Genomic DNA, 23,349 nt, shown 5'->3' with positions numbered 1-23,349 from the left:
GTGTTAAGCAGTTCTAATCTTTATAAAAATAATTTTCAGTTCTCTGACATAGTCAGTGTCTTATCTTATTAAGCATACTAAGTGTAGTTATTATAAAATTTGCACTTTAGAATCCTGTCTGGAGCCTCTGTGAGTCTCTCTGTTGTCTGTCATTTGTCACGTGTTGTAGTCATGTTCCCTGTCTCCTCATTTTCCATCATGTACTGAACATTATGGCAACAAAAGTTACTTCTTGAATCAATTTGAGGCCTAGGATGCTACCTTTCTCCAGAGATTGAGGGAGAGAGGGTTGATCTTCTAGGTAATTGGTGCATGTGTGTTTTGTAAGTTACTTCAGTTGAGTCAGACTGTTTTGCAACCCTGTTGATGTAGTCTGCCAGAGTCTTCTGTCCATGGGATTCTCCTGGCAAGAATACTGGTGGGGGTTGCCATGCCCTCCTCGGGGATCAGGGGATCTTCCTGACGCCCAGGGATTGAACCCCTCTCTCTCGTATCTCCTTCGTCTGCAGGCCGGTTCTTTACCCCTACTGCCATTTGGGAATCCTAGGTAATTAGCATAAGTATTAACATCTGGGCTCACCTCAATCCCGTTTCATTGATGGAGATGATTTCATGCAGAACTGCAATCTGGAAACAGACAGACAACCTTGTAGACTTAACTGTTCTTTTCCTCTGTGGTTCTTCCCATTGAGACCCTAGCTCAGAGTGTGAGTTTTTCTTTGTGTTTCTTCTTTTCTGATGGGCTGGGCTGTGTGTCCTATTTAAGGCTCCCCGTAGGAACTGACAAATACCACTGGAGAAAAGCATTTTCTGATCCACAGGGCAGCTCATTCTGACGCTTTTCATCTTAGCCTTCCTCTGATTCTGGTCCCACAATTCTTTATCAGCTTGTTTACTCTGATACTTTCAAGATTTGTTCGTCTTTAAATGTTTCGTCTGCCTCTTCTACTTGTCCTCAATGGAAGAGCTAGATCAATTTCCAGATTTGCCATTTATGGAAGTAGAAACTCTTCAAGTTTGTTTTTGTTGCATTTATGAAAACTTTTTAAAGAATGTCTTCTGTAAGCACAGTTACTGAACTTCAAACTCTGCTTATATATACCCTTCTATCTGGAGATGTATTACTCTGTTGTTACTTGAGGGAATCAAGTGGAATAAATCATAGCATTATATGAACTTCATCTCATAAATTGGGATAAAATACCTTGGCTAGGTTTTTTGAAGCCGTTTAAGTATTATGTAATAGCTCCTTCTAATTTGGAAACTTACTGTTTTCTTGAAGTAAGGAGCTCAATAAAAAATTCTTTATTTCTTGGTTGTGAAGTTTCTGTTCTACAAGTATTAACACTGTTTGGGCATCATTAAATAGGACAGTCTGCGATATTTTGTGGCCGTTCTGGAAAACAGCTGAAACGCTGTCACAACAGTCAGCCAGGAATGCTGCTGGATAGCTGGGCACGGATGGTGAAGAGTCTAAACGTGTCGTCCTCTGTGAACCAAGCCTCTCGTCTTATTGATGGCAGTGAGCCCTGCTGGCAGTCCTCTGGTTCACAAGGAAAGGTAGATATGCCATTTAGTTTTCATTGTCAGAGATTTTAAAAAACATAAGTGATAGTTTTTATCTAACTGATAGAGAGTTTAATAGGGCTTTGTTTTGTTTTACTCCCCCACATAAAATGTGTGAATTAAGATTCTGCTGCTTGTTAGAAGGTTTTCTAATATACCCTAATAAATATGTTTATCTTTAGAATGTTATTTTAATTGCACTTATATGTGGATGTGCCTCATCCAGTCATGAAGGTTAGACTTAGAGGATGGTGATTTTCCTCTACTTTGATTCTAATGTTTTCTGTAAGCCACCCATTGATGGATGTTAATGGACTACCCTAGCTTAAAAGGCTATAAACACATCATTTCTGGGGCATACATAGAGGGAGGCTTTCTTCTAATAAACAAGTAATGGAGTAGAATACTTATTTCTTTTTCTTTTAAAGCATTGGATTCGTTTGGAGGTTTTCCCAGATGTTCTTGTTCATAGATTAAAAATGATTGTAGATCCTGCTGACAGTAGCTACATGCCTTCCCTGGTTGTCGTGTCAGGTAATTGAGTTACTTTACTCAAAAAAATATCTTCTGTTACATAATGAAAACTCCTTTGTCTAATTCCTTTATGCCCCTGCCCCTTTATTTCCTAGGTGGAAATTCACTAAATAACCTAATTGAATTAAAGACAATCAACATCAACCCCACTGACACCACAGTGTCTCTTCTGAATGACTGCACAGAGGTGAGCAGATTAGATAGTGTTCCTCTATTTTAAGGTATAATTATATAAATTTTTAATTGATATATAGTTAATTTACAGTGTTTTCAGTTGCTAAGTGATTCAGTTATACATATGTGTGTGTGTGGAAAAGTCGCTCAGTTACGTTCAACTCTTTGCGACCCCGTGGACTTCTCCATGGCCAGAATACTGGGGTGGGTAGCCTTTCCCTTCTCCAGGGGATCGTCTAAACCCAGGAATCAAACCCAGGTCTCCCGCATTGCAGGCAGATTCTTTACCAGCTGAGCTGCAAGGGAAGCCCAAGATTACCGTGTGTATACATTATATATAATATGTGTGTGTGTGTATGTATTCTTTTTCAAATTGTTTTCCATTAATGGTTATTAAAAGATCTTTAATGTAGTTCCCTGTGCTATACAGTAGGTTCTTATTGTTTATGTTTTTAAATATAGTAATGTTGTTCAGTTGCCAAGTTGTGTTCAACTCTTTACAACCCCATGGACTGCAGCATGCCAGGCCTCCCTGTCCCTCACCATCTCTCGGAGTTTTCCCAAGTTCATGTTCATTGAATTGGTGATGCCATCCAACCATCTCATCCTTCCTCTTTTGCCCTTTTCTCTTTCTGCCTATGTAGTAATATGTAGAGATTAATCCCAAACTCCTAACCCCTGTCCCCCACCCTCGTCCCCTTTTGTAATCATGAATTTGTTTTCTGAGTATATTTCTGTTTTGTAAGTAAGTTCATTTGTATCATTTTGTTAGATTTCACAGATAAATGATTTCATATAATATATATTTTTTTCTGTCTGACTTACTGAATATGAAATCTCTGTGTTCATCCATGATACTGCAAATGGTATTATTTCATTCTCTCTTTTTTTTTTTAAATGGCAGAGTAATAGTTCATTGTATATAGGTTCATTGTATATAGGTTCATTGTATATAGGTACCACATCTTTTTTATCTTTCTGTTAACTCTGGAAAGTGGGTCAAAGGTTGCCTCCATGTTTTAGCCATTGTAACTAGTGCTGCTATGAACATTGAGGTATATGTATCTTTTTTTTTTAATTTTAATTGGAGGCTACTTTACAATATTGTATTGGTTTTGCCGTACATCAGCATGAATGTGCCACCGGTGTACACATGTTCCCCATCCTGAACCCCCCTCCCACCTCCCTCCCCATACCATCCCTCTGGGTCTTCCCAGTGCACCAGCCCCAAACATCCTGTATCCTGTATCGAACCTGGACTGGCGATTCGTTTCACATATGATATTATACATGTTTCAATGCCATTCTCCCAAACCATCCCACCCTCACCCTCTCCCACAGAGTCCATAAGACTTGTATGTATCTTTAGAATTAAAGTTTTGTTTAGATATATGCTTAGCAGTGGGATTGCTGGATCATATGACAACTCTATTTTGATTTTCTAAGGAACCTCTGTACTGTTCTCTCTGGTGACTGCACCAATTTACATTCCTACCAACAGTGCAGGAGGGATCCCTTTTCTCCACACCTTTTCCAGCATTTATTATTTGTAGACTTTTTGATGATGTCCATTGTGACTGGTATGAAGTGATATATCATTATAGTTTTCAGTTGCATTCATCTAATAATTGATCATCTTTTCATGTGCCTGTTGGCCATCTGTATGTCTTATTTGGAGAAGTATCCATTTAGGTCTTCTGCCAGTTTTTTGATTTGGTTGTTCATGAGCTGCTTGTATATTTTGGAGATTAATCCTTCGTCAGTTGCTTTGTTTGCGATTGTTTTCTTCATTTGTTTCATCTTGTTTATAGTTTCCTTTGCTGTACAAAAGCTTTAAGTTTAATTAGGTCCCATTTGTTTATTGTTGTTCATATTTCCATAACTCTGGAAGGTGGGTCAGAGATGATCTTACTGCTACTTATGTCAAAGAGTATTCTGCCTATATTTTCCTCTAAGAGTTTCATAGTATCTGGTCTTCCATTTAGGTCTTTAATCCATTTTGAATTAATTTTTGTGTATAGTATTAGGGAATGTTCTAATTTCTTTCATTTACATGTAACTGTCTAGCTTTCCCTGCACCATTTATTGAAGAAACCATCTTTTCTCCATTTTGTGGTCTTGCCTCATTTGTTGTAGATTGATTGACCATCGATGTATGTGATTATTTCTGGGCTTTCATTCTGTTGATCTGTATTTCTGATTTTCTGCCATTTCCATACTGTTTTGATGACTGCAGCTTTGTAGTATAGCCTGAAGTCAGGAGCCTGATTTCCTCCAGCTCTATATTTCTTTCTCAAAGAGTGCTTTGGCTTTTTGGGGTACTTTGTGTCTCCATACAAATTAAAAAATTTTTTTTCTTCTTATTCTGTGAAAAATGCCATTGATAACTTGATAGGGATTGCATTGAATCTATAAATTGCCTGGGATAGTATAGTTCACACAATATCAGTTCAAGAACAAGGTCTAGCTTTCCATGTGTTTGTAGTGTCTTCTTTTTCCTTCATTAGTGTCTAAAGCTTTTGAAATGCAGGTTTTTTGCCTCCTTAGGTAGGTTTAGTCCTAGTTATTTTATACTTTTTGATGTGATAATTAAGGGGATTGTTTCCTTAATTTCTTTTCCAATCATTGTTCTCTTTCTGATCGGTTCTCTTTCTTTCATTGTTAGTGTATAGAAATGCAACAGATTTTTGTGTATTAATTTTGTATTCTGCAAATTTACTGAATTCATTGATAAGCTCTAGGTGGTTTTCTGGTAGCATCTTTGGATACATTTAGTCCATTTAGCGTGTTTATCCATAAGTATGTTTATATTGCCATTTTGCTGTTTTGAGTTTGTTTTCATAGGTCTTTTTTCCCCCCTTTTTCCTTTGTTCTCTTCTCTTGTAACTTGACTACCTTTAGTGTAAGTGTGCATTTAATTTCCTTTTTTGTGTGTATTTCTATTAAAGATTTTTGTTTTCTGGTTAATGTGAGTTTTTTGTACAACAGTCTAGTGTGCTTCTTTCAAGTTGCTTATCTCTTAATTTTAAATACATTTTAGATACCATGCATTTGTACTCTACTCCCCTCATGGTCACTGTTTTTCAATTCATGCCTCACATCTAATTATTTTGTATAATCCTCAAACCCTTAATGTGGGATTTTTACTACTTTTGTCTTTTAACCTCCCTACTAGCTTTATGTATGGATGATTTCCTGTCTTGTTTCTAGTTGTGGCCTTTTATTTTACACCTAGAGAAGTTCCTTTAGAGTTTATCATAAAGCTTGTTTGGTGTTCCTGAGTTGTTCTTAAAAAATGTTTCAGTTCAGTTCAGTTGCTCAGTCATGTCCGACTCTTTGTGACCCCATGAATCGCAGCACGCCAGGCCTCCCAGTCCATCATCAACTCCTGGAATTCACTCAGACTCACGTCCATCGAGTCAGTGATGCCATCCAGCCATCTCATCCTCGGTCGTCCCCTTCTCCTCCTGCCCCCAATCCCTCCCAGTATCAGAGTCTTTTCCAATGAGTCAACTCTTCGCATGAGGTGGCCAAAGTACTGGACTTTCAGCTTTAGCATCATTCCTTCCAAAGAATACCCAGGGCTGATCTCCTTTAGAATGGACTGGTTGGATCTCCTTGCAGTCCAAGGGAAAGAGTCTTTTCCAACACCACGGTTCAAAAGCATCAGTTCTTCGGTGCTCAGCTTTCTTCACAGTCCAACTCTCACATCCATACATGACTACTGGAAAAACCATAGCCTTGACTAGACAGACCTTTGTTGGCAAAGTAATGTCTCTGCTTTTCAGTATGCTATCTAGGTTGGTCAAAACTTTCCTTCCAAGAAGTAAGCATCTTTTAATTTCAGGGCTGCAGTCACCATCTGCAGTGATTTTGGAGCCCCCCAAAATAAAGTCTGACACTGTTTCCACTTTTTCCCCATCTATTTCCCATGAAGTGATGGGACCAGATGCCATGATCTTCGTTTTCTGAATGTTGAGCTTTAAGCCAACTTTTTCACTCTCCTCTTTCACTTTCATAAAGAGGCTTTTTAGTTCCTCTTCACTTTCTGCCATAAGCGTGGTGTCATCTGCATGTCTGAGGTTATTGATGCTTCTCCCAGCAATCTTGATTCCATCTTGTGCTTCTTCCAGCCCAGTGTTTCTCATGATGTACTCTGTATAGAAGTTAAATAAGCAGGGTAACAATATAGAGCCTTGACATACTCCTTTTCCTATTTGGAACCAGTCTGTTGTTCCATGTCCAGTTGTAACTGTTGCTTCCTGACCTGCATATAGATTTCTCAAGAGGCAGGTCAGGTGGTCTGGTATTCCCATCTCTTTCAGAATTTTCCAGTTTATTGTGATCCACACAGTCAACGGCTTTGGCATAGTCAATAAAGCAGAAGTAGATGTTTTTCTGGAACTCTCTTGCTTTTTTGATGATCCAGGGGATGTTGGCAATCTGATCTCTGGTTCCTCTGCCTTTTCTAAATCCAGCTTGAACATCTGGAAGTTCACGGTTCACATATTGCTGAAGCCTGGCTTGGAGAATTTTGAGCATGACTTTACTAGCGTGTGAGATGAGTGCAATTGTGCGGTAGTTTGAGCATTCTTTGGCGTTGCCTTTCTTTGGGATTGGAATGAAACTGACCTTTTCCAGTCTTGTGGCCATTGCTGAGTTTTCCAAATTTGCTGGCATGTTGAGTGCAGCACTTTGACAGCATCATCTTTCAGGATTTGTAATAGCTCAACTGGAATTCCATTACCTCCACTAGCTTTGTTCGTAGTGATGCTTTCTGAGGCCCACTTGACTTCACATTCTAGGATGTCTGGCTCTAGGTGAGTGTTTACTTGTCTGTAAAGCTTTTGTTTCCTCCATCAAATTTCAGTGAGAGTTTTTGCTGGGTGTTCTTGGGTGTAGATTTTTCTTTTTCATCACTTCAAGTGTATTATGCCAGTCTCTTCTGGTCTGCAGAGTTTTTTCGTCAAAAAAAAAAAAAATCCGCTAATAGCATTATTGGAGATCCCTTGTATGTTATTTTTTACTTTTCCTCTTTTATTTTTAATATTCTCTCTTGTTGTTCATTTTTTTTTTTCCATTTAGTTTACAATATGTCCTCACATATTCCTCTGCAGGTTAATCCTCTATGGGACTCTCTGCACCTCCTGGATTTGGTTGACTGTTTCCTTTCTCAAGTTAAGGAAGTTTTCAGCTATTATTTCCTCAAATATTTTATCAAATACCTTTTCTCTTCTTCTTGGACCTTTATAATATTACTATCTGTGTGCTTGATATTGCCCTAAAGATCTCTTAAACTGCCCTTGTTTCTTTTTGTTCTTTTTTTCTGTTTGGTGGTGTTGATTTCCACTATTCTGTCCTCCAGCTCATGAATCCATTCTTCTGTCAGATTTAGTTTACTATTCATTCCTTCTAATTTATTTTTCATTTCGCTTATTGTATTTATTAATTGTGTAGTTCTGTATATTTTCTTTTTTTTTTTTAAAACGTTTCTAATTTCTCTCTCTGTGTATCCATGCTCCTCCTGAGTTCTGTGATAATCTTTACCATAATTACTCTGAACTCTTTCCCTGGTAGATTGCCTGAGAGTCGACCACATCACTTTGTGTTCCTTCTGGTGTTTTATCCTGCTGCTTCATCTGAAGCATACTCTATTGTTTGAGTTGTCAAAATTGCTTCTTGTATTTTTGTGTATGTGGTAGGTTGGTTCTATTTCTCGACCTTGGAGAAGTGGCCCTCTGTAAGAGACGTCCTATGCAATTCAGCAGTGCACTTCCCTTTATCACCCAAGGAAGGGGCAGGCACCTGCTGGTTTCAGGATAGGATCGGGTCTGCATTTACAGACTTGATGTGTTGGCTGCAGGATTAATAGTTTTCTTGCTTCTGGTGGGTGTTGTTATTGTTCATTCACTAAGTCGTTCCTGACTGTTTGTGACCCCATGGACTGCAGCACACCAGAGTTTCCTGTCTTTCACTGTCTCCCGGAATTTGCTCAAACTCATGTCCATTGAATCAGTGATACCATTCAACCATCTGATCCTCTGTTAACCCCTTCTCCTCCTGCCGTCAATCTTTCCCAGCATCAAGGTCTTTTCCAATGAGTCGGCTCTTCACATCAGGTGGCCAAAGTATTTGAGCTTCAGCAGCAGTCCTTCCAGTGTATATCAGGGTTGATTTCCTTTAGGATTGACTGGTTTGATCTCCTTGTACTCCAAGGGACTCTAAAGAGTGTTCTCTGGCACCACAATTCGCAAGCATCAGTTCTTGGGTGCTCAGCCTTCTGATCCAGTTCTCACATCCATACATTACTACTAGAAAAACCATAGCTTTGGCTCTACAGACCAAAATGACATCTCTGCTTTTTAATATGCTATCTAGGTTTGTCATAGCTTTTCTTCCAAGAAGAAAGTATCTTTTAATTTTATGGCTATGGTCACCATCTCCAGTGATTTTGGAGCACTGTCTGCAGTGAAATAAAATCTGTCACTGTTTCCATTTTGTCCCCATCTATTTGTGATGATGTGATGTGACTGGGTGCCATGATTCTTGTTTTTTGAATATTGAGTTTTAAGCCAGGTTTTTCACTCTCTTCTTTCACCCTTATCAAGAGGCTCTAATTCCGCTTCAGTTTCTGCCATTAGAGTGGTATCATCTGCATATCTGAAGTTGTTGATATTTTTTAGATAGTTGAGATTCCTGGTGGGAGGGGCTGGTGCCTATCCTCTGGTAGGTGAAGTTGGGTCTTGATCATCTGGTGGGCAGGGCCTTGTCTAGAGTCAGTTGAAGTTGATGGGTAGTGTTATGTCCCTACCCTGTTTGTTGTTTGGGCTGAGGCCTTGTAGCACTGAAGTCTTGAGTCTGATGTTTGGAGCCAGGTCTTGGTGTCAGAATGTTATCCTCCATGATAGCTCATGCAGCTGAATATTTCCCTAGTGTATCTGCCACCATTGTCTACACCCGCAGGCGAGGCCACAGCCACCCCCTGCCTCCCCTTTGAGGAGACCCTATAAGACCATCAGGTAGATGTGGCCCCAGCACCTATCTGATTACTGCTTTTGCTCTTGGTCCCGGCATGTGTGAGGTTTTGCAGGTGCCCTGTATGAGTGAAGTACCTTCCCCCGGCCCCCGTCCTCCCTCTAGAGCTCATCTAGTCAGGCCCCTATGGTCTTCAAGGACAAATGTTCTTAAGGTTCCTCTTCCCTGTGCCAGACCCCCAGGCTGGGGAGAGTGACATGAGAAAAACTCTTGAATATAATTATTCTCCAATTTGTGGGTCACCAACCCTGGAGGGTATGGGATTTGATTATATCAGGAGTTCACAGCTTCTACCATTCTTGTTGTGGTCCATCTTTAGAGGATCTTTCCTGATGGTTTCAGTCTTTCAGTGATAGTTCTTTTGCAGGTTGTTATGATTTTGTTGTGCTTGTGAGAAGAGATGAGCTGAGGGTTCTTCTATTCTGCCATCTTGACCAGTCTGATAGTATTCCTTTGATGGTTTGCAAATGGCAAAAGAGGTTCCTTTTCTCATCATCTCTATAATAACATTGAGCCCATTTTCTCCCCTTAACTAAATAATTGTATTTATTTTTAAAATTTGACATGTATACAACTTAAATTTGTTGCTTAGCAGATCAGCTTGAAAACAAAGCAAAACAAATTCCTTCCTCGTTGTCTTTGGTTAAAAGCAGGTGAAAAGCTCTAGGCAAAAGTCATTGCCATACATCTTGGGCTTCTTTGGGCATCTAGCATCATGTTATTTCCATTAAATATGTATTAGTAAGCAGTGGTTCTTTTTAACCATATATATGATACTAAGGTCCGTCTAGTCAAGGCTATGGTTTTTCCAGTAGTCATGTATGGATGTGAGAGTTGGACTGTGAAGAAGGCTGAGCACCGAAGAATTGATGCTTTTGAACTGTGGTGTTGGAGAAGACTCTTGAGAGTCCCTTGGACTGCAAGGAGATCCAACCAGTCCATTCTGAAGGAGATCAGCCCTGGGATTTCTTTGGAGGGAATGATGCTAAAGCTGAAAGTCCAGTACTTTGGCCACCTCATGCGAAGAGTTGACTCATTAGAAAAGACTTTGATGCTGGGGAGGCATTGGGGGCAGGAGGAGAAGGGGACGACAGGATGAGATGGCTGGATGGCATCACTGACTCGATGGACGCGAGTCTGAGTGAACTCCGGGAGATTGTGATGGACAGGGAGGCCTGGCGTGCTGAGATTCATGGGGTTGCAAAGAGTCGGACACGACTGAGCGACTGAACTGAACTGAACTGATGATACTGAAATTGTTTTTTTGTTTTCATACCTTTCATTTGCTAATAAGGACATTTTCAAAATGAGTCCAAGTTAATTTTATCTCTTAAAAATTCTGATAGAATCAATGAAGGTTCTTTTAAATAGAACATATTATAGATTAGTGAGACTGCCACATAAATCTTTCAGTTAATATACACTACTTTAGTAAATTATATATATTTAAAATAATGCTAATTAAGGCAATTTTTTTTTACTACCTATATATATGTTATCTCATGAGAACTTGTTTAATTGGTCTGATAGTGGATAAAGATGTCAAATATTTGACTTTTTATTCATCTAAAATTTATTGTAAGTGAGTTTATTTTTAAATTATTGCATGCTATTTGTCAGTCATTGCTTTATTGTTTTGGTATTCCCACAAAGGGCTTCCCAAGAAGCTCACATGGTAGAGAATCTCCCTGCTGTGTGGGAGACCAGGGTTCAATCCTTATGTCAGGAAGATCTCCTAGAGAAGGGAATGTCAACACACTCCATTGTTCTTCCCTGGAGAATTCCATAGAGAGGAGTCTGGTGGGCTTCCATGAGTCGCAGAGTCAGACACGACTGAGCAACTAACACACATGCCCACATAAGGACAGACAAGTTTCATGGGGTCCTAGTGTGTTATGTCAAACAACCTGATAACAGCCAGTCATAAATTAATTTTTTTTAAGGGTGAAAAGTTGGTAACTTGTGTCTAGAGACTATGGGACCATACTAGCACTTCCCCGCCCAGGTCCAAGAATTGATTATTTGGCCTTTGTGTACACCGGAAGTTTTTTTAAAATTTTCTTCCAGTCTTCAATGAATAAAATTGTAGAACACCATTCATTCTTGAATGTCATTACACTGTTTTGTGGAATACCATGTAATTAACAGTTACTATCAATGGTGGTAATAATAAAATGGCCAATGATGAAAATGTAATATATTATTGAGTATTTTTGAGAAAAGATAATGCATTTAGTGCATTTTATTGTAATAACTTATTCCTGGGTAATGGAAAATGCGGTTTGTCTTATGTCTGAATTATGCTACTGAATATTTTTTGTTTTGATTTTGCTTTGTATTTTAAGTAGATCAATAACTAACGATTAATTTATTTAATAAACAACTGAGATTGTTATTCATAAAAGATATATTGACTTTGAGGAATTTTTAGTTGAAAACAATTTATTATGTATTATTTGATGAGCATGAAATAGCTTATATCACATATATGAGAAATATTAAGCATTGTGAGTACTCAGAACTTTCATGGCCCAGTCTCCACCCATCGAACCAACTTACAAAGTAGAGCATTATCATTCCTAAAGCTGTGGAACTCTCTAGCATTGCCTTTCCTCTAAAAATGGCTTGTTAACAGAATTTTTCTAACATAACCGAAAATAGAAAGTATACTGAATCCTCCATGTACCTACCACCCAGTTTCAGTGATTATCAACATTTTTGCCAGTCGTGTTTCACTAACTCTCTTCCTGTGTTACACCCCATTTTTTTGAGTGTTTTAAAGCAAGTTCTAGCCATGGCATTATTTCAGTAGTGAGTGCTTCTATTATTAATTTCTGACAAGGACTTTAAAAATGTGACCACAATAAAATCACATCTAAAATTTTGTTTTTAATATGATACAATATCCAGTCAGTGTTTAAAATTTCCCAGTTATCCCATAAATGTTCTTTGGATTTGCTTTCTATGATTTGTGAGTCAGACAGTGTCTGCCCTTTGCACTGCATTAAAATCTTAACCCTTTTGTTTTTTCCTTGCTAAAGAAAGAAACTATCTTTTTTTTCCTATAGAATTTTTCATTTCTCTATTTGTTTTGTTTATTCAAATAGTTCTTCCTGTGACATCATAGATATTATAGATCTTAAGGTTTGGATAGGTCCCCTAGAAGCAGTCAGTCATTGTTCACATGAAATACAGGGCTAGAGGGATAAACTACATTTAGAAACACCATGTATGGGATGTGGGGCGTACCACAGGACAGAGGGCCAACTTTAAAATAATGAATGGCAAAGATGTTACAGTGTTTGACCTTGATTTGAACAAGTCCAGAATAGAAAGATGTTTACAAGACAAGATAGAAAATTTGATCACGGGTAGCATTTAGATTATTGTTTTAGCTATCATTAGAGTACTGTGGATGTATTTTTTAAATGCTGATATTTCACTGATACCTACTGAAGTTTTGAAACAACATGTTGTCAGGAGTTTTCTTAGGATAGTCCCTACATGAACAAAATCAATCATACATTGATAATTGGTGAGCTAGTTGGTGGGGTTATGAGGTCTGTGTATAGTTTTTTCTAATTTGTATGTACTTAATTTTTTTTTGTTAAACTTTTTATTTATATTGAAGTATAGCTGCTTAACAATGTTATAGTTTCAGGAACATAGCAGAGTGAGTTAGCCATACATATAATGTATCCATTCTCCCTCAAATTCCCCTCCTATCCAGGCTACCACATAACATTGAGCAGTGTAGGTCCTTTTGGTTATCTGTTTTAAATATAGCAGTGTGTGCATGTTGATCTCAGATTCTCTATACTTTAAGTGTTATGAAGGCTTGTGACTTGCCACATACTGCATGTTTCATATGTCCTTCTCTCCAGTTAAAGTGTTTGACTCTGAAAGCTCTGTAGCTTACTGTGTTTATGTCTAGTATCACAGGTATATTGAAATTGCGATAAAGCAGTGCAGAAGCTCAGGAATTGATTGTAAAATCCATGGTCTCATCCTGCTGGGACGGATACGTGCAGAGGAGGAAGATTTGGCTGCAGTTCCTTTCTTAGCTTCAGATAATGAAGAAGAAGAAGATGAAAAAGGCAACAGTGGGAGGTGAGAGCTGTTTGCTTATGCCCGTACTCTCACTTTCAAAAGCCAATATTTAATTAGAGTGTATCTCATAATGAGAATACATTAGGATTATTGTATTATATAGTCTATATGCATTATATAGACTATATGTATTATATAGACCATATGTATTATATTACTGCTCCTAGGACTGTTTGGTAAATATTAGTTAAGTTTTCCAAAACTGTAATTTAATTTTAGGAAAAATTGAATATGGAAACACTGTATTTAGAAAAATTTGTTTAAAAGGAAAAATAAAAATGTTTTAATTTTTCTGCCTAAAATATCACTGTTAATATTTTGGTATATATTCTTACAGTTTTCTTATTTGTTTGTCTCTAATTGTGTTTTCCTGTGGAGATAGTATGTGGTGGTATATATTTTCCTTTTGTGTAAAGTATTTTATTGTTAACATGTAAATTGAAAGTTTTTATTAGAATATACATAAGACTTACCATTTTAACCGGTTGTTAAGTGTATTGTTCAGTGTCATTAAATAGTTTATATTATTTGGAAGACATCCATCTTTAGAATATATGTATCCTTTGTCTTCTGTTGTATAATTTTTTTTAATTGACTCAGTCTATTTATGATTTATATTTATATTTATTGACTATGCCAAAGCCTTTGACTGTGTGGATCACAATAAACTGTGGAAAATTCTGAAAGAGATGGGAATACCAGATCACCTGACCTGCCTCTTGAGAAACCTATGTTCAGGTCAGGAACCAACAGTTAGAACTGGACATGGAACAACAGACTGGTTCCAAATAGGAAAAAGAGTACGTCAGAGCTGTATATATTGTTACCCTGCTTATTTAACTTATATGCAGAGTACATCATGAGAAACTCTGGGCTGGATGAAGCGCAAGCTGGAATCAAGATTGCCGGGAGAAATATCAATAAGCTCAGATATGCAGATGGCACCGCCTTTATGGCAGAAAGTGAAGAAGAACTAAAGAGCCTCTTTATGAAAGTGAAAGAGGAGAGTGAAAAAGTTGTCTTAAAGCTCAACATTCAGAAAACGAAGATCATGGGATCTGGTCCCATCACTTCATGGCAAATAGATAGGAAACAGTGGAAACAGTGTCAGACTTTATTTTTTGGGACTCCAAAATCACTGCAGATGGTGATTGCAGCCCTGAAATTAAAAGATGCTTACTCCTTGGAAGGAAAGTTATGACCAACCTAGATAGCATATTCAAAAACAGAGACATTTGTTTGCCAACAAAGGTCTGTCTTTCAAGGCTATGGTTTTTCCAGTGGTCATGTATGGATGCGAGAGTTGGACTCTAAAGAAAGCTGAGCGCCGAAGAATTGATGCTTTTGAACTGTGGTGTTGGAGAAGACTGTTGAGAGTCTCTTGGACTGCAAGGAGATCCAACCAGTCCATCCTAAAGGTAATCAGTCCTGGGTGTTCATTGCAAGGACTGATGTTGAAGCTGAAACTCTAGTACTTTGGCCACTTGATGCAAAGAACTGACTTACTGGAAAAGACCCTGATGCTGGGAAAGATTGAGGGCACAAGGAGAAGGGGACAACAGAGAATGGGATGGTTGGATGGCATCACTGACTCAATGGACATGGGTTTGTGTAGGCTCCAGGAGTTGGTGACGAACAGCGAGGCCTGGCATGCTGCAGTTCATGGGGTCGCAGAATCGGACACAACTGAGCGACTGAACTGAACTGAACTGATTTATGATGTACAACAAATTGGAAGGAACAATATCCATTTTTCTTAAGTTTTAACAGTATGGTTAACACTGACATACCCAAATTGGAAGTGACAATATCCGTTTTTAAGTTCTTTTAACAGTATAGTTAACACCTAACTGATGAACATCACTTGCTGGTTTTGCCATTATACTTATTTTGTATATTTCTTTCAATTTTATTTTCATTTTATTTTGAAGAATTTGTGGGCTTTGTTGTTCAAACTTTTAACCTGTTGAGGGCATATCAGAAGATAGAATGAGTGAGGTGGCAGGAGCCAGCTGCCTGTGCTTCAGGAGCCCTGGGTTTTGGGGCAGGCCTCTCCTGGTAGAATGGAGGTTGGGACTTCCAGCATAGCTGACCACACAGTGGACAGAGGGTGTAAAGGAAGAAAATTGCATTTTGCCTTGGGACATGTGCTTGTATTAGAGCACGTAGGACGTCATATGACTGTATCCATTTTATTATTTATTTTGGGAAAAAATATGACCAAACAGAGGTCTGGATTTAGGGATGTGGCCACAGTGGCAGTCCTGGTGGTGATTCTTAGAGCCATTTAACCAGCATTCTCTCCAGTTACCTCTATAGTAGCTATATTAAGGTGATGGGTGGTAATTGCTGTAAAAGCTGTCATGGTCAACTTGGTGTACAAGAAAATTATACACTGTCTCCTAGTTTCTAGGAAGCCCTTTCATGTATCATAACCTTGTCCTAGCTAAGGGGCTTGCATCACTCAGTGAAGCTAAGAGCCATGTCGTGCAGGACCTCTCAGGACAAATGGGTCATAGCAAAGATTTCTGACAAAACATGGTTCACTGGAGGAGGGAATGACAAACCCTTCCAGTATTCTTGCTTTGAGAACTGCATGAACAGTATGAAAGGCAAAAAGATCATGACAGCAGAAGATGAGCTCCCCAGGTCAGAAGGTGTCCACTATGTTGCTGGGGAGGAGCAGAAAATAACTCCAGGAAGAATGAAGAGACTGGGCCAAAGCAGAAACGACTTTCAGTTGTGGATGTGTCTGGTGGTGAAAGTAAAGTCCGATGTTATAAAGAACGATATTGCATGGGAACCTGGAATGTTAGGTCCATGAATCACGGTCAGTTAGATGTGGTCAGGCAGGAGATGGCAAGAGTGAGCATCGACATCTTAGGAATCTGTAAAATAAAATGAATGGGAATGGTCAAATTCAATTCAGGTAACCATTATACCTACTAATATAGGCAAGAATCCCTCAGAAATGGAGTAGCCCTCATAGTAAATAAGAGTCTGAAATGCAGTACTTGGGTGCAATCTCCAAATTAATACAATGATCTTGGTTCATTTCCAAGGCAAAACCATTCAGCATCACAGTAATCCAAGTCTGTGCTCCAACCACTGATGCTGAAATTGACTGGTTCTATGAAGACGTACAACACTTTCTAGAACTAACACCAAATTGGAATGCAAAATTAGGAAGTCAAGAAATACCTGGAGTAACAGGGCAAGTTTGCCCTTGGACTACAAAATGAAGCAGGGCAAAAGCTAACAGTTTTGTCAAGAGAACACACTGGTCATAACAAACATCCTCTTTAACAACACAGGGAAGAATTCTGCAAGTGTTAGTCACTCAGTTGTGTCTGACTCTTTGCATCCCCATGGACTTTAGCTCACCAGGCTCTTCTGTCAATCAAATTCTCCAGGCAAGAATACTGGAGTGGGTAGCCATTCCCTTCTTCAGGGGATCTTTCCAACCCAGGGATGGAACCCCGGTCTCCTGAATCGCAGGTGGATTCCTCACCATCTGAGCCACCAGGGAAGTCCTACAAAATGAAGCAGGGCAAAAGCTGACAGGTTTGTCAAGAGAACATGCTGGTCATAGCAAACACCCTCTTCCAATAACGAGACAACTCTACGTACGGACATCACCCGATGATCGATACTGAAATCAAATGGATTCTATTCTTTACAGCCAAAGATGGAGAAGCTATATACCATTAGCAAGATACAAGAACTGGAGCTGATTGTGCCTCAGATCATGAGTTCCTTATTGCAAAATTCAGGCTTAACCTGAAGAAAGTAGAGAAAACCACTAGACCATTCAGGTATGAACTGAATCAAATTCCTTATGATTAGACAGTGGAGGTGATGAATAGATTCAAGGGATTAGATCTGGTAGACAAAGTGCCTGAAGATCTGTGGGCCGAGGTTTGCTACATTGTATAGGAGGCAGTGACCAATACCCATCTCAAAGAAAAAAATAGTAGAAGGCAAAGTGGTTGTCTGAGAAGGTTTTACAAACAGCTGAGAATAGAAGAGAAGTGAAAGGCAAGCAAGAAATGGAAGTATACCCAACTGAATGCAGAGTGCCAGAGAATAGCAAACATAGATAAGAAAGCCTTCTTAAGTGAACCTTGTAAAGAAATAGAGGAAAACAATAGAATGGGAAAGACTAGAGATCTCTTCAAGAAAAGTGAAGAACCACGGGCGTTTCATACAGGGATGGGCATGGTAAAGGACAGAAAGGGTAAGGACTTAACAGAAGCAGGAGAGATTAAGAAGAGGTGGCAAGAATGCACAACTATCCAAAAATGATCTTAATGATCCAGATAACCCTGGTGGTGTGGTTACTTACTTGGAGCTGAACATCCTGGAGTGTGAAGTCAAGTGGACCTTAGGAAGCATCACTGTAAACAAAAGTAGTGGAAGTGATTAAATTCCAGCTGAGCTATTTCAAATCCTAAAAAATGATGCTATGAAAGTGCCCATTCAATATACCCACAAATTTGGAGAACTCAGAAGTGGCACCAGGATTGGAAAAGGTCAGTTTTCATTCGAATCCCAAAGAAGGGGAGCACCAAAGAATGTTCAGACTACCATAAAGTTGCATTTCACATGCTGGCAAGGTAATGGTCAAAATCCTTCAAGCTAAGCATCAGCAGTATGTGAAACAAGAACTGGGCTGGGTTTAGAAAAGGCTGGGTTTAGAAAAGGCAGAGGACCCAGAGATCAAATTGCCAACATTCATTGGGTCATAGAGAAAGCAAGGAAATTTCAGACAAATGTTTACTTCTGTTTCATTGACTGTGCTAAAGCCTTTGACTGTGTGGATCCACAACAAACTGGAAAATTCTTAAAGAGATGGGGATATCAGATCACCTTACCTGTCTTCTGAGAAACACTTATGCAGGTCAAGAAGCAGCAGGTAGAACCAGACAGGGAACAGCAGACTGGTTCAGAATTGGAAAAGGAGTGTGACAAGGCTGTATATTGTCACCCTTCTTATTTAACTTATATGCAGAGTACATCAAGCCAAATGCCGGGCTGGATGATTCACAGTTAGAATCAAGATTACTGGGACAAATGTTAGCAACTTCAGCTATGCAGAGGATACCACTCTTATGCCAGAAAGCTAAGAGGATCTAAAAAGGCTCTTAATGAAGGTGAAAGAGGAGAGTGAAAAACCTAGCTTTGAACTCAATATTCAAAAAAAAAAAAAGATCATGACGTTAAGTTCCATCACTTCCTAGCAAATAGGTAGGGAAAAGTGGAAACAGTGACAGATTTTATTTTCTTGGGGCTCCAGAATCACAGCTGATGGTGAGTGAAGTCATGAATATAAAAGATAGAAGCAACAAACATAGACAGCATATTAAAGAGCAGATACATCGCTTTGCTGACAGAGGTCCGTCTATTCAAAGCTATAGTTTTTCCAGTAGTCATGTACAGATGTGCCAAGATAGAAGCAACAAACATAGACAGCATATTAAAGAGCAGATACATCGCTTTGCTGACAAAGGTCCGTCTATTTAAAGCTATAGTTTTTCCAGTAGTCATGTATAGATGTGCAAGTTGGACCATAAAGAAGGCTGAGTGCATAAGAATTGATGCTTTCCAACTGTGGTGCTGGAAAAGATTCTTGTGAGTCCCTTGGAGTACAAGGAGATTAAACCAGTCAATCCTAAAGGAAATCAACCTTGAATATTCGTTGGAAGGATTGATGCTGAAACTGAAGCTGCAGTAGTTTGACCACCTGATCTGAAGAGCTGACTCATATGAAAAGACCCTGGTGCTGGGAGAGATTGAGGGTAGGATGAAAAGGGGATGATAGAAGATGAGATGGTTGGATGGCATCCCTGACTCAATGGATATGAGTTTGAGTAAGCTCTGGGAGATAGTAAAGGACAGGGAAGCCTTTGCAGTCTGTGGGATTGCAGAGAGTCAGATAGGACTTACCAACTAAACAACAATAACAACTCCTAGAAAGATTTCCACCAGGATAAATAGCTAAAGTTAAATTCTAGTAAGGAAAGGTAGTATGTTGGTTTGTAGACATTTTGACCCTCTGTACCACTAACTTTTGTGTATACTTCGGATTTTGTTTAGTTATAGCAAAATTTTAAGTGTGTTTGATAGTAACCAGCAAACTGTGTGCTTTAGGTTGTTTCCTCTTTATTTAAAAAATTACTATGTGATTAACCTCTGTTTCTGTTTTATTTTTTTACTTTGATTAGCCTTATTAGAAGGAAGGCAGCAGGTCTGGAATCAGCAGCTACAATAAGAACCAAAGTTTTTGTGTGGGGCCTGAACGACAAGGACCAGCTGGGAGGTCTGAAGGGTTCCAAGGTGTGTGCCTGACACCCCATGCACTCGCCACCCCACACTGTTTGGACACAGGCCCAGAATTAGCCAGGCCTCTAAAAGTTTTTATAATGATTTTCCCCTTTATGTGTGTTTTTTAAAATTTTATTTATTTTTAATTGAAGGGTTTATGATTGCTTTACAATATTGGTTTGATTTCTACCATACATTATACCTTTTATATATTGTTTTTAAAATGGACTTTTCTTAAGTAATTCTTGATATGAACTCATAGACATTATCATTTTAGGTTCTAAGATGCCTCTGTCCTTGGAAAACATGTCCTTGGTGCATGTTAGGTATAGTTGCATTATTGCTGTTTTATAAACTAGAAGATACACTTCCGAAAACATTTGACAAGCGTAGAGGTGAAAATTGTAGACTATAATTATATTTTAAAGAGTAGGAACGACAACATATGCATTTGAACTTGAGTTGAATTCACCTGTGGCCCTGAACTAAGGCAGCACAGAATAGATTCCTCCAAGGTTTAGTGTCTGGAAACAGTTTCTTTTTGACTGAGCATCTCTGTTACTTGGGTTTCTCAGGTTGTGCTATTGGTAAGGAACCTACCTGCCAACGCAGGTGACCCAAGAGATGCGGGTTCAATCCTTGGGTCGGGAAGATCCCCTAGAGGAAGCCATAGCAGCACACTCCAGTATTCTTGCCTGAAGAATCCCACAGACAGAGGAGCTTGGCAGCTTCATTCCATAAGGTCACAGAGAATTGAACATGACTGAAGCAACTTAGCACAGACACTACTTAGTATTTCACGAGACCTCATTGTAAGATCCCTGTTATTTGCGTTGTTGAGACACTGAAACGGAAAGTTAGAACTCATTCATTTTGAGACCATGGTTCTAGTATGATGAAAATGATCCTATATAATTCAGCAGCCTTGGGTTCCCTTTGTTTTTGAGGCCGCTGTGCTGCGTTTGGAGATGTGTGGGGCCTAGGAGCTCTGGGCACTTCTCCTATTACAGTGAGCTGTCTAGAGGGTCCTGTGTGCACATGGGCGTTTACACACGAAAGGCAGATGGGTGCTTCATAGTTGGGATGAAGAGCGTCCTTCTTCCGTTGACTGTTTGATACTTTATGACATATGGGCATCATAAAAGGCTTTTTCTACAGGGGCTTGAGTAATTTTAAATCACATTCATCTCTAATGGGAAATTTACGCATATATTAATAGTTTCTTAGAGAAGTCAGAATTAACAAGAATGAGAAGGACATGACTTGAAATAAAATATAGTTTACCAAATGTTTGTTTATATCTTTAAGTATGTTTTTTTTTTTTTTCACCTTTTATTATGGAGATGTTCAGATGTACCTACCTGGTAGACAGAATAGAGACTTGGTCCTTTTGTCACTGTACCAGCTTCAGCAGTTGTGGATGGTCACATTTTTGTCTTTATTTTCTACATAGCCTCACCCCTACTTATTTTAAAGTAAATTCCAGTATATCATTTCATTCTTAAAATGCTTATGCATCTGTAATAGACAAGAGATTCTTTGAAGAGTGTAACCAGGTAAATTCTTTGTACTATTTAATATGATTGCTTGTAATTTTAAAAGTGTAAATAAAATTTTCTTTTTTCTTTTGCTTTTTTAAAAAATTTTGTTTTAGATAAAAGTTCCATCATTCTCTGAGACACTGTCAGCTTTGAATGTAGTACAGGTGGCTGGTGGTTCTAAAAGTTTGTTTGCAGGTATGATTATTCAAATAATATAAAAGTTTTAAATGATGTTGAAGCCTAAACATATAGTTGTTGTGTCACAAAAAGTGAGTCTCTTCCTTACTCCTGTTTCTTACAGTGACAGTGGAAGGAAAAGTATATGCCTGTGGAGAAGCCACAAATGGCCGGCTGGGGCTGGGCATCTCCAGTGGGACAGTGCCCATCCCGCGACAGATCACAGCTCTCAGCAGTTACGTGGTCAAGAAGGTGGCTGTTCACTCAGGTAGAGGCCAGAATTGACACTTGTGCTCAGACAAGCCTGCTGCTCAGGCTCTGTAATTAACTGGGGCTTTAAACAGTTTTCCCTAGAGTGTCCTTGCATTCTGTCAAGTTCTACTCATTAATAGAAGTAAAAATTGGGTAATGTAAAACTTCAGATGGTCTAGAGTTAATTATTTTTGTTACACAAGACTTTTTGGAGATCAGGGGTTATTGGTATTCTGCCATGTAGGGCGTACCCCTCCAAAGGAGGGGATTTTTAATTTTGAACTGTGGTCTCAGGTTCATAAAAGATTGCAGTAATAATGTTCTGTGCTTAAATACGTGTTATTTTTTGGAAACATAGCCTGTAAGTTTCATCAGATTTCAAGTGTCTATAAATTCTAGCCACAAGAAAGGGTCATTTTTTAAACAGTCTCACTGCTTCAATTCAGGAAACATATAGAGCATTATTTTAAAGTACTGTGCTTGGCTTCTGAGGAGTGAAACCGAATTAGATACAAACTGAGTTTGTATTTATACTGAATAGGGTTAGATTTAACCCCATATAACAGAAAATCTGAACAGTAGTGCCTTGAGCAAGATCATGTTTTACCATTCTCCTCTGGAAAAGTCTGGAGGTGAGGGGGAGGGATAGTGTTGCAGCTACAGTACCCGTGAGGGGCACTGGGTTACTGTCCATCCCCATTGCAGCTACAGGTGAGCACATAAGCATTTCCTCAAGCCCACTCTGCCCCTTCAAAGAGTTTTTCTGGAAGCCTCACTCGTTAGTCACATCTTTGTCACTGTCCTCTCTGGGTGAAAGAGTGTGGAAAACATTGTTTTTAGCTGAGCACATTGCCTTGGATCATGTGGGCTCTGTTGGTAAGGGGGTCTTGGATCCTAGGAGCTGGTAACAGAGAGGAAACACCCTTCACTTCTGAGCTGGGATGGATGGAGTGAAAGAATGTGCCATGGTGAGGAAAGAGTGTGAGCTGATTGTTTCGGGAAGAGTGAGGATAATGCCTTTATTGCAATTGATGGTACTTTTGCTTTAGTAATTTCATTGTTGAGATGCATTTCACAAAAGCCTGAATACCATCAACACTTGCTAATTTGTCTAATTGCAAATGAACTTAGTTTTACTTTTTCCATCTGAATTTTGATCTTTTATATATTTAATATAGCAACCCCATTAAATTTAATAATGCTAAAAATAGCATTATTTTGCTGCTTCTTCCTTTCTAGGACTTAAACTTTGTAGAAATTTTCATTTATTTTATATAATTGTCATCCTTGAATGTTGATCCCATTTACTCATTTGACAGATAATCACACATACTGTGTGCCAAGCAAGAGGTAGTTATGCTGTTAACTTTTTTTAAACCAACTTTAGCAGCCTCTATCTATGTGAATGTTGCAGGTGGACGGCACGCTACCGCTTTAACTGTCGATGGCAAAGTGTTTTCCTGGGGTGAAGGTGATGATGGCAAACTTGGACACTTCAGTAGAATGTAAGAATATTTTCTTCATTTTTGCTAATGAAAAACTGTTACTAATAATGAATGCTTAATTTTTGTAAAAAAAATTGAATAGGATGGGTTATTTATGCAAAAGAAACTTAAAAATACATTTAAAAAATATC

The 23,349-nt window shown here is 38.8% G+C and overlaps 1 protein-coding gene across 1 annotated transcript in view; it reads left to right on the top strand.

Annotated features, from left to right (window-relative positions):
• HERC2 (HECT and RLD domain containing E3 ubiquitin protein ligase 2) overlaps nt 1-23,349 on the top strand; it is a 243,661-nt gene that overhangs the window by 147,209 nt on the left and 73,103 nt on the right. Inside the window, exons 54-61 of the mRNA XM_052636055.1 lie at nt 1,370-1,560; nt 1,995-2,100; nt 2,196-2,287; nt 13,244-13,419; nt 19,644-19,755; nt 21,398-21,479; nt 21,586-21,729; nt 23,128-23,218. Of these exons, the coding sequence (XP_052492015.1) occupies nt 1,370-1,560; nt 1,995-2,100; nt 2,196-2,287; nt 13,244-13,419; nt 19,644-19,755; nt 21,398-21,479; nt 21,586-21,729; nt 23,128-23,218 (994 nt within the window). The remainder of the gene's footprint in view (nt 1-1,369; nt 1,561-1,994; nt 2,101-2,195; nt 2,288-13,243; nt 13,420-19,643; nt 19,756-21,397; nt 21,480-21,585; nt 21,730-23,127; nt 23,219-23,349) is intronic.

The sequence above is a fragment of the Budorcas taxicolor genome, chromosome 2, assembly GCF_023091745.1.
Source record: "Budorcas taxicolor isolate Tak-1 chromosome 2, Takin1.1, whole genome shotgun sequence".
Lineage (NCBI taxonomy): Eukaryota > Metazoa > Chordata > Mammalia > Artiodactyla > Bovidae > Budorcas > Budorcas taxicolor.
The sequence above is the reverse complement of the archived record's forward strand: the minus strand, read 5'-3'. Positions and strand labels throughout refer to the sequence as shown.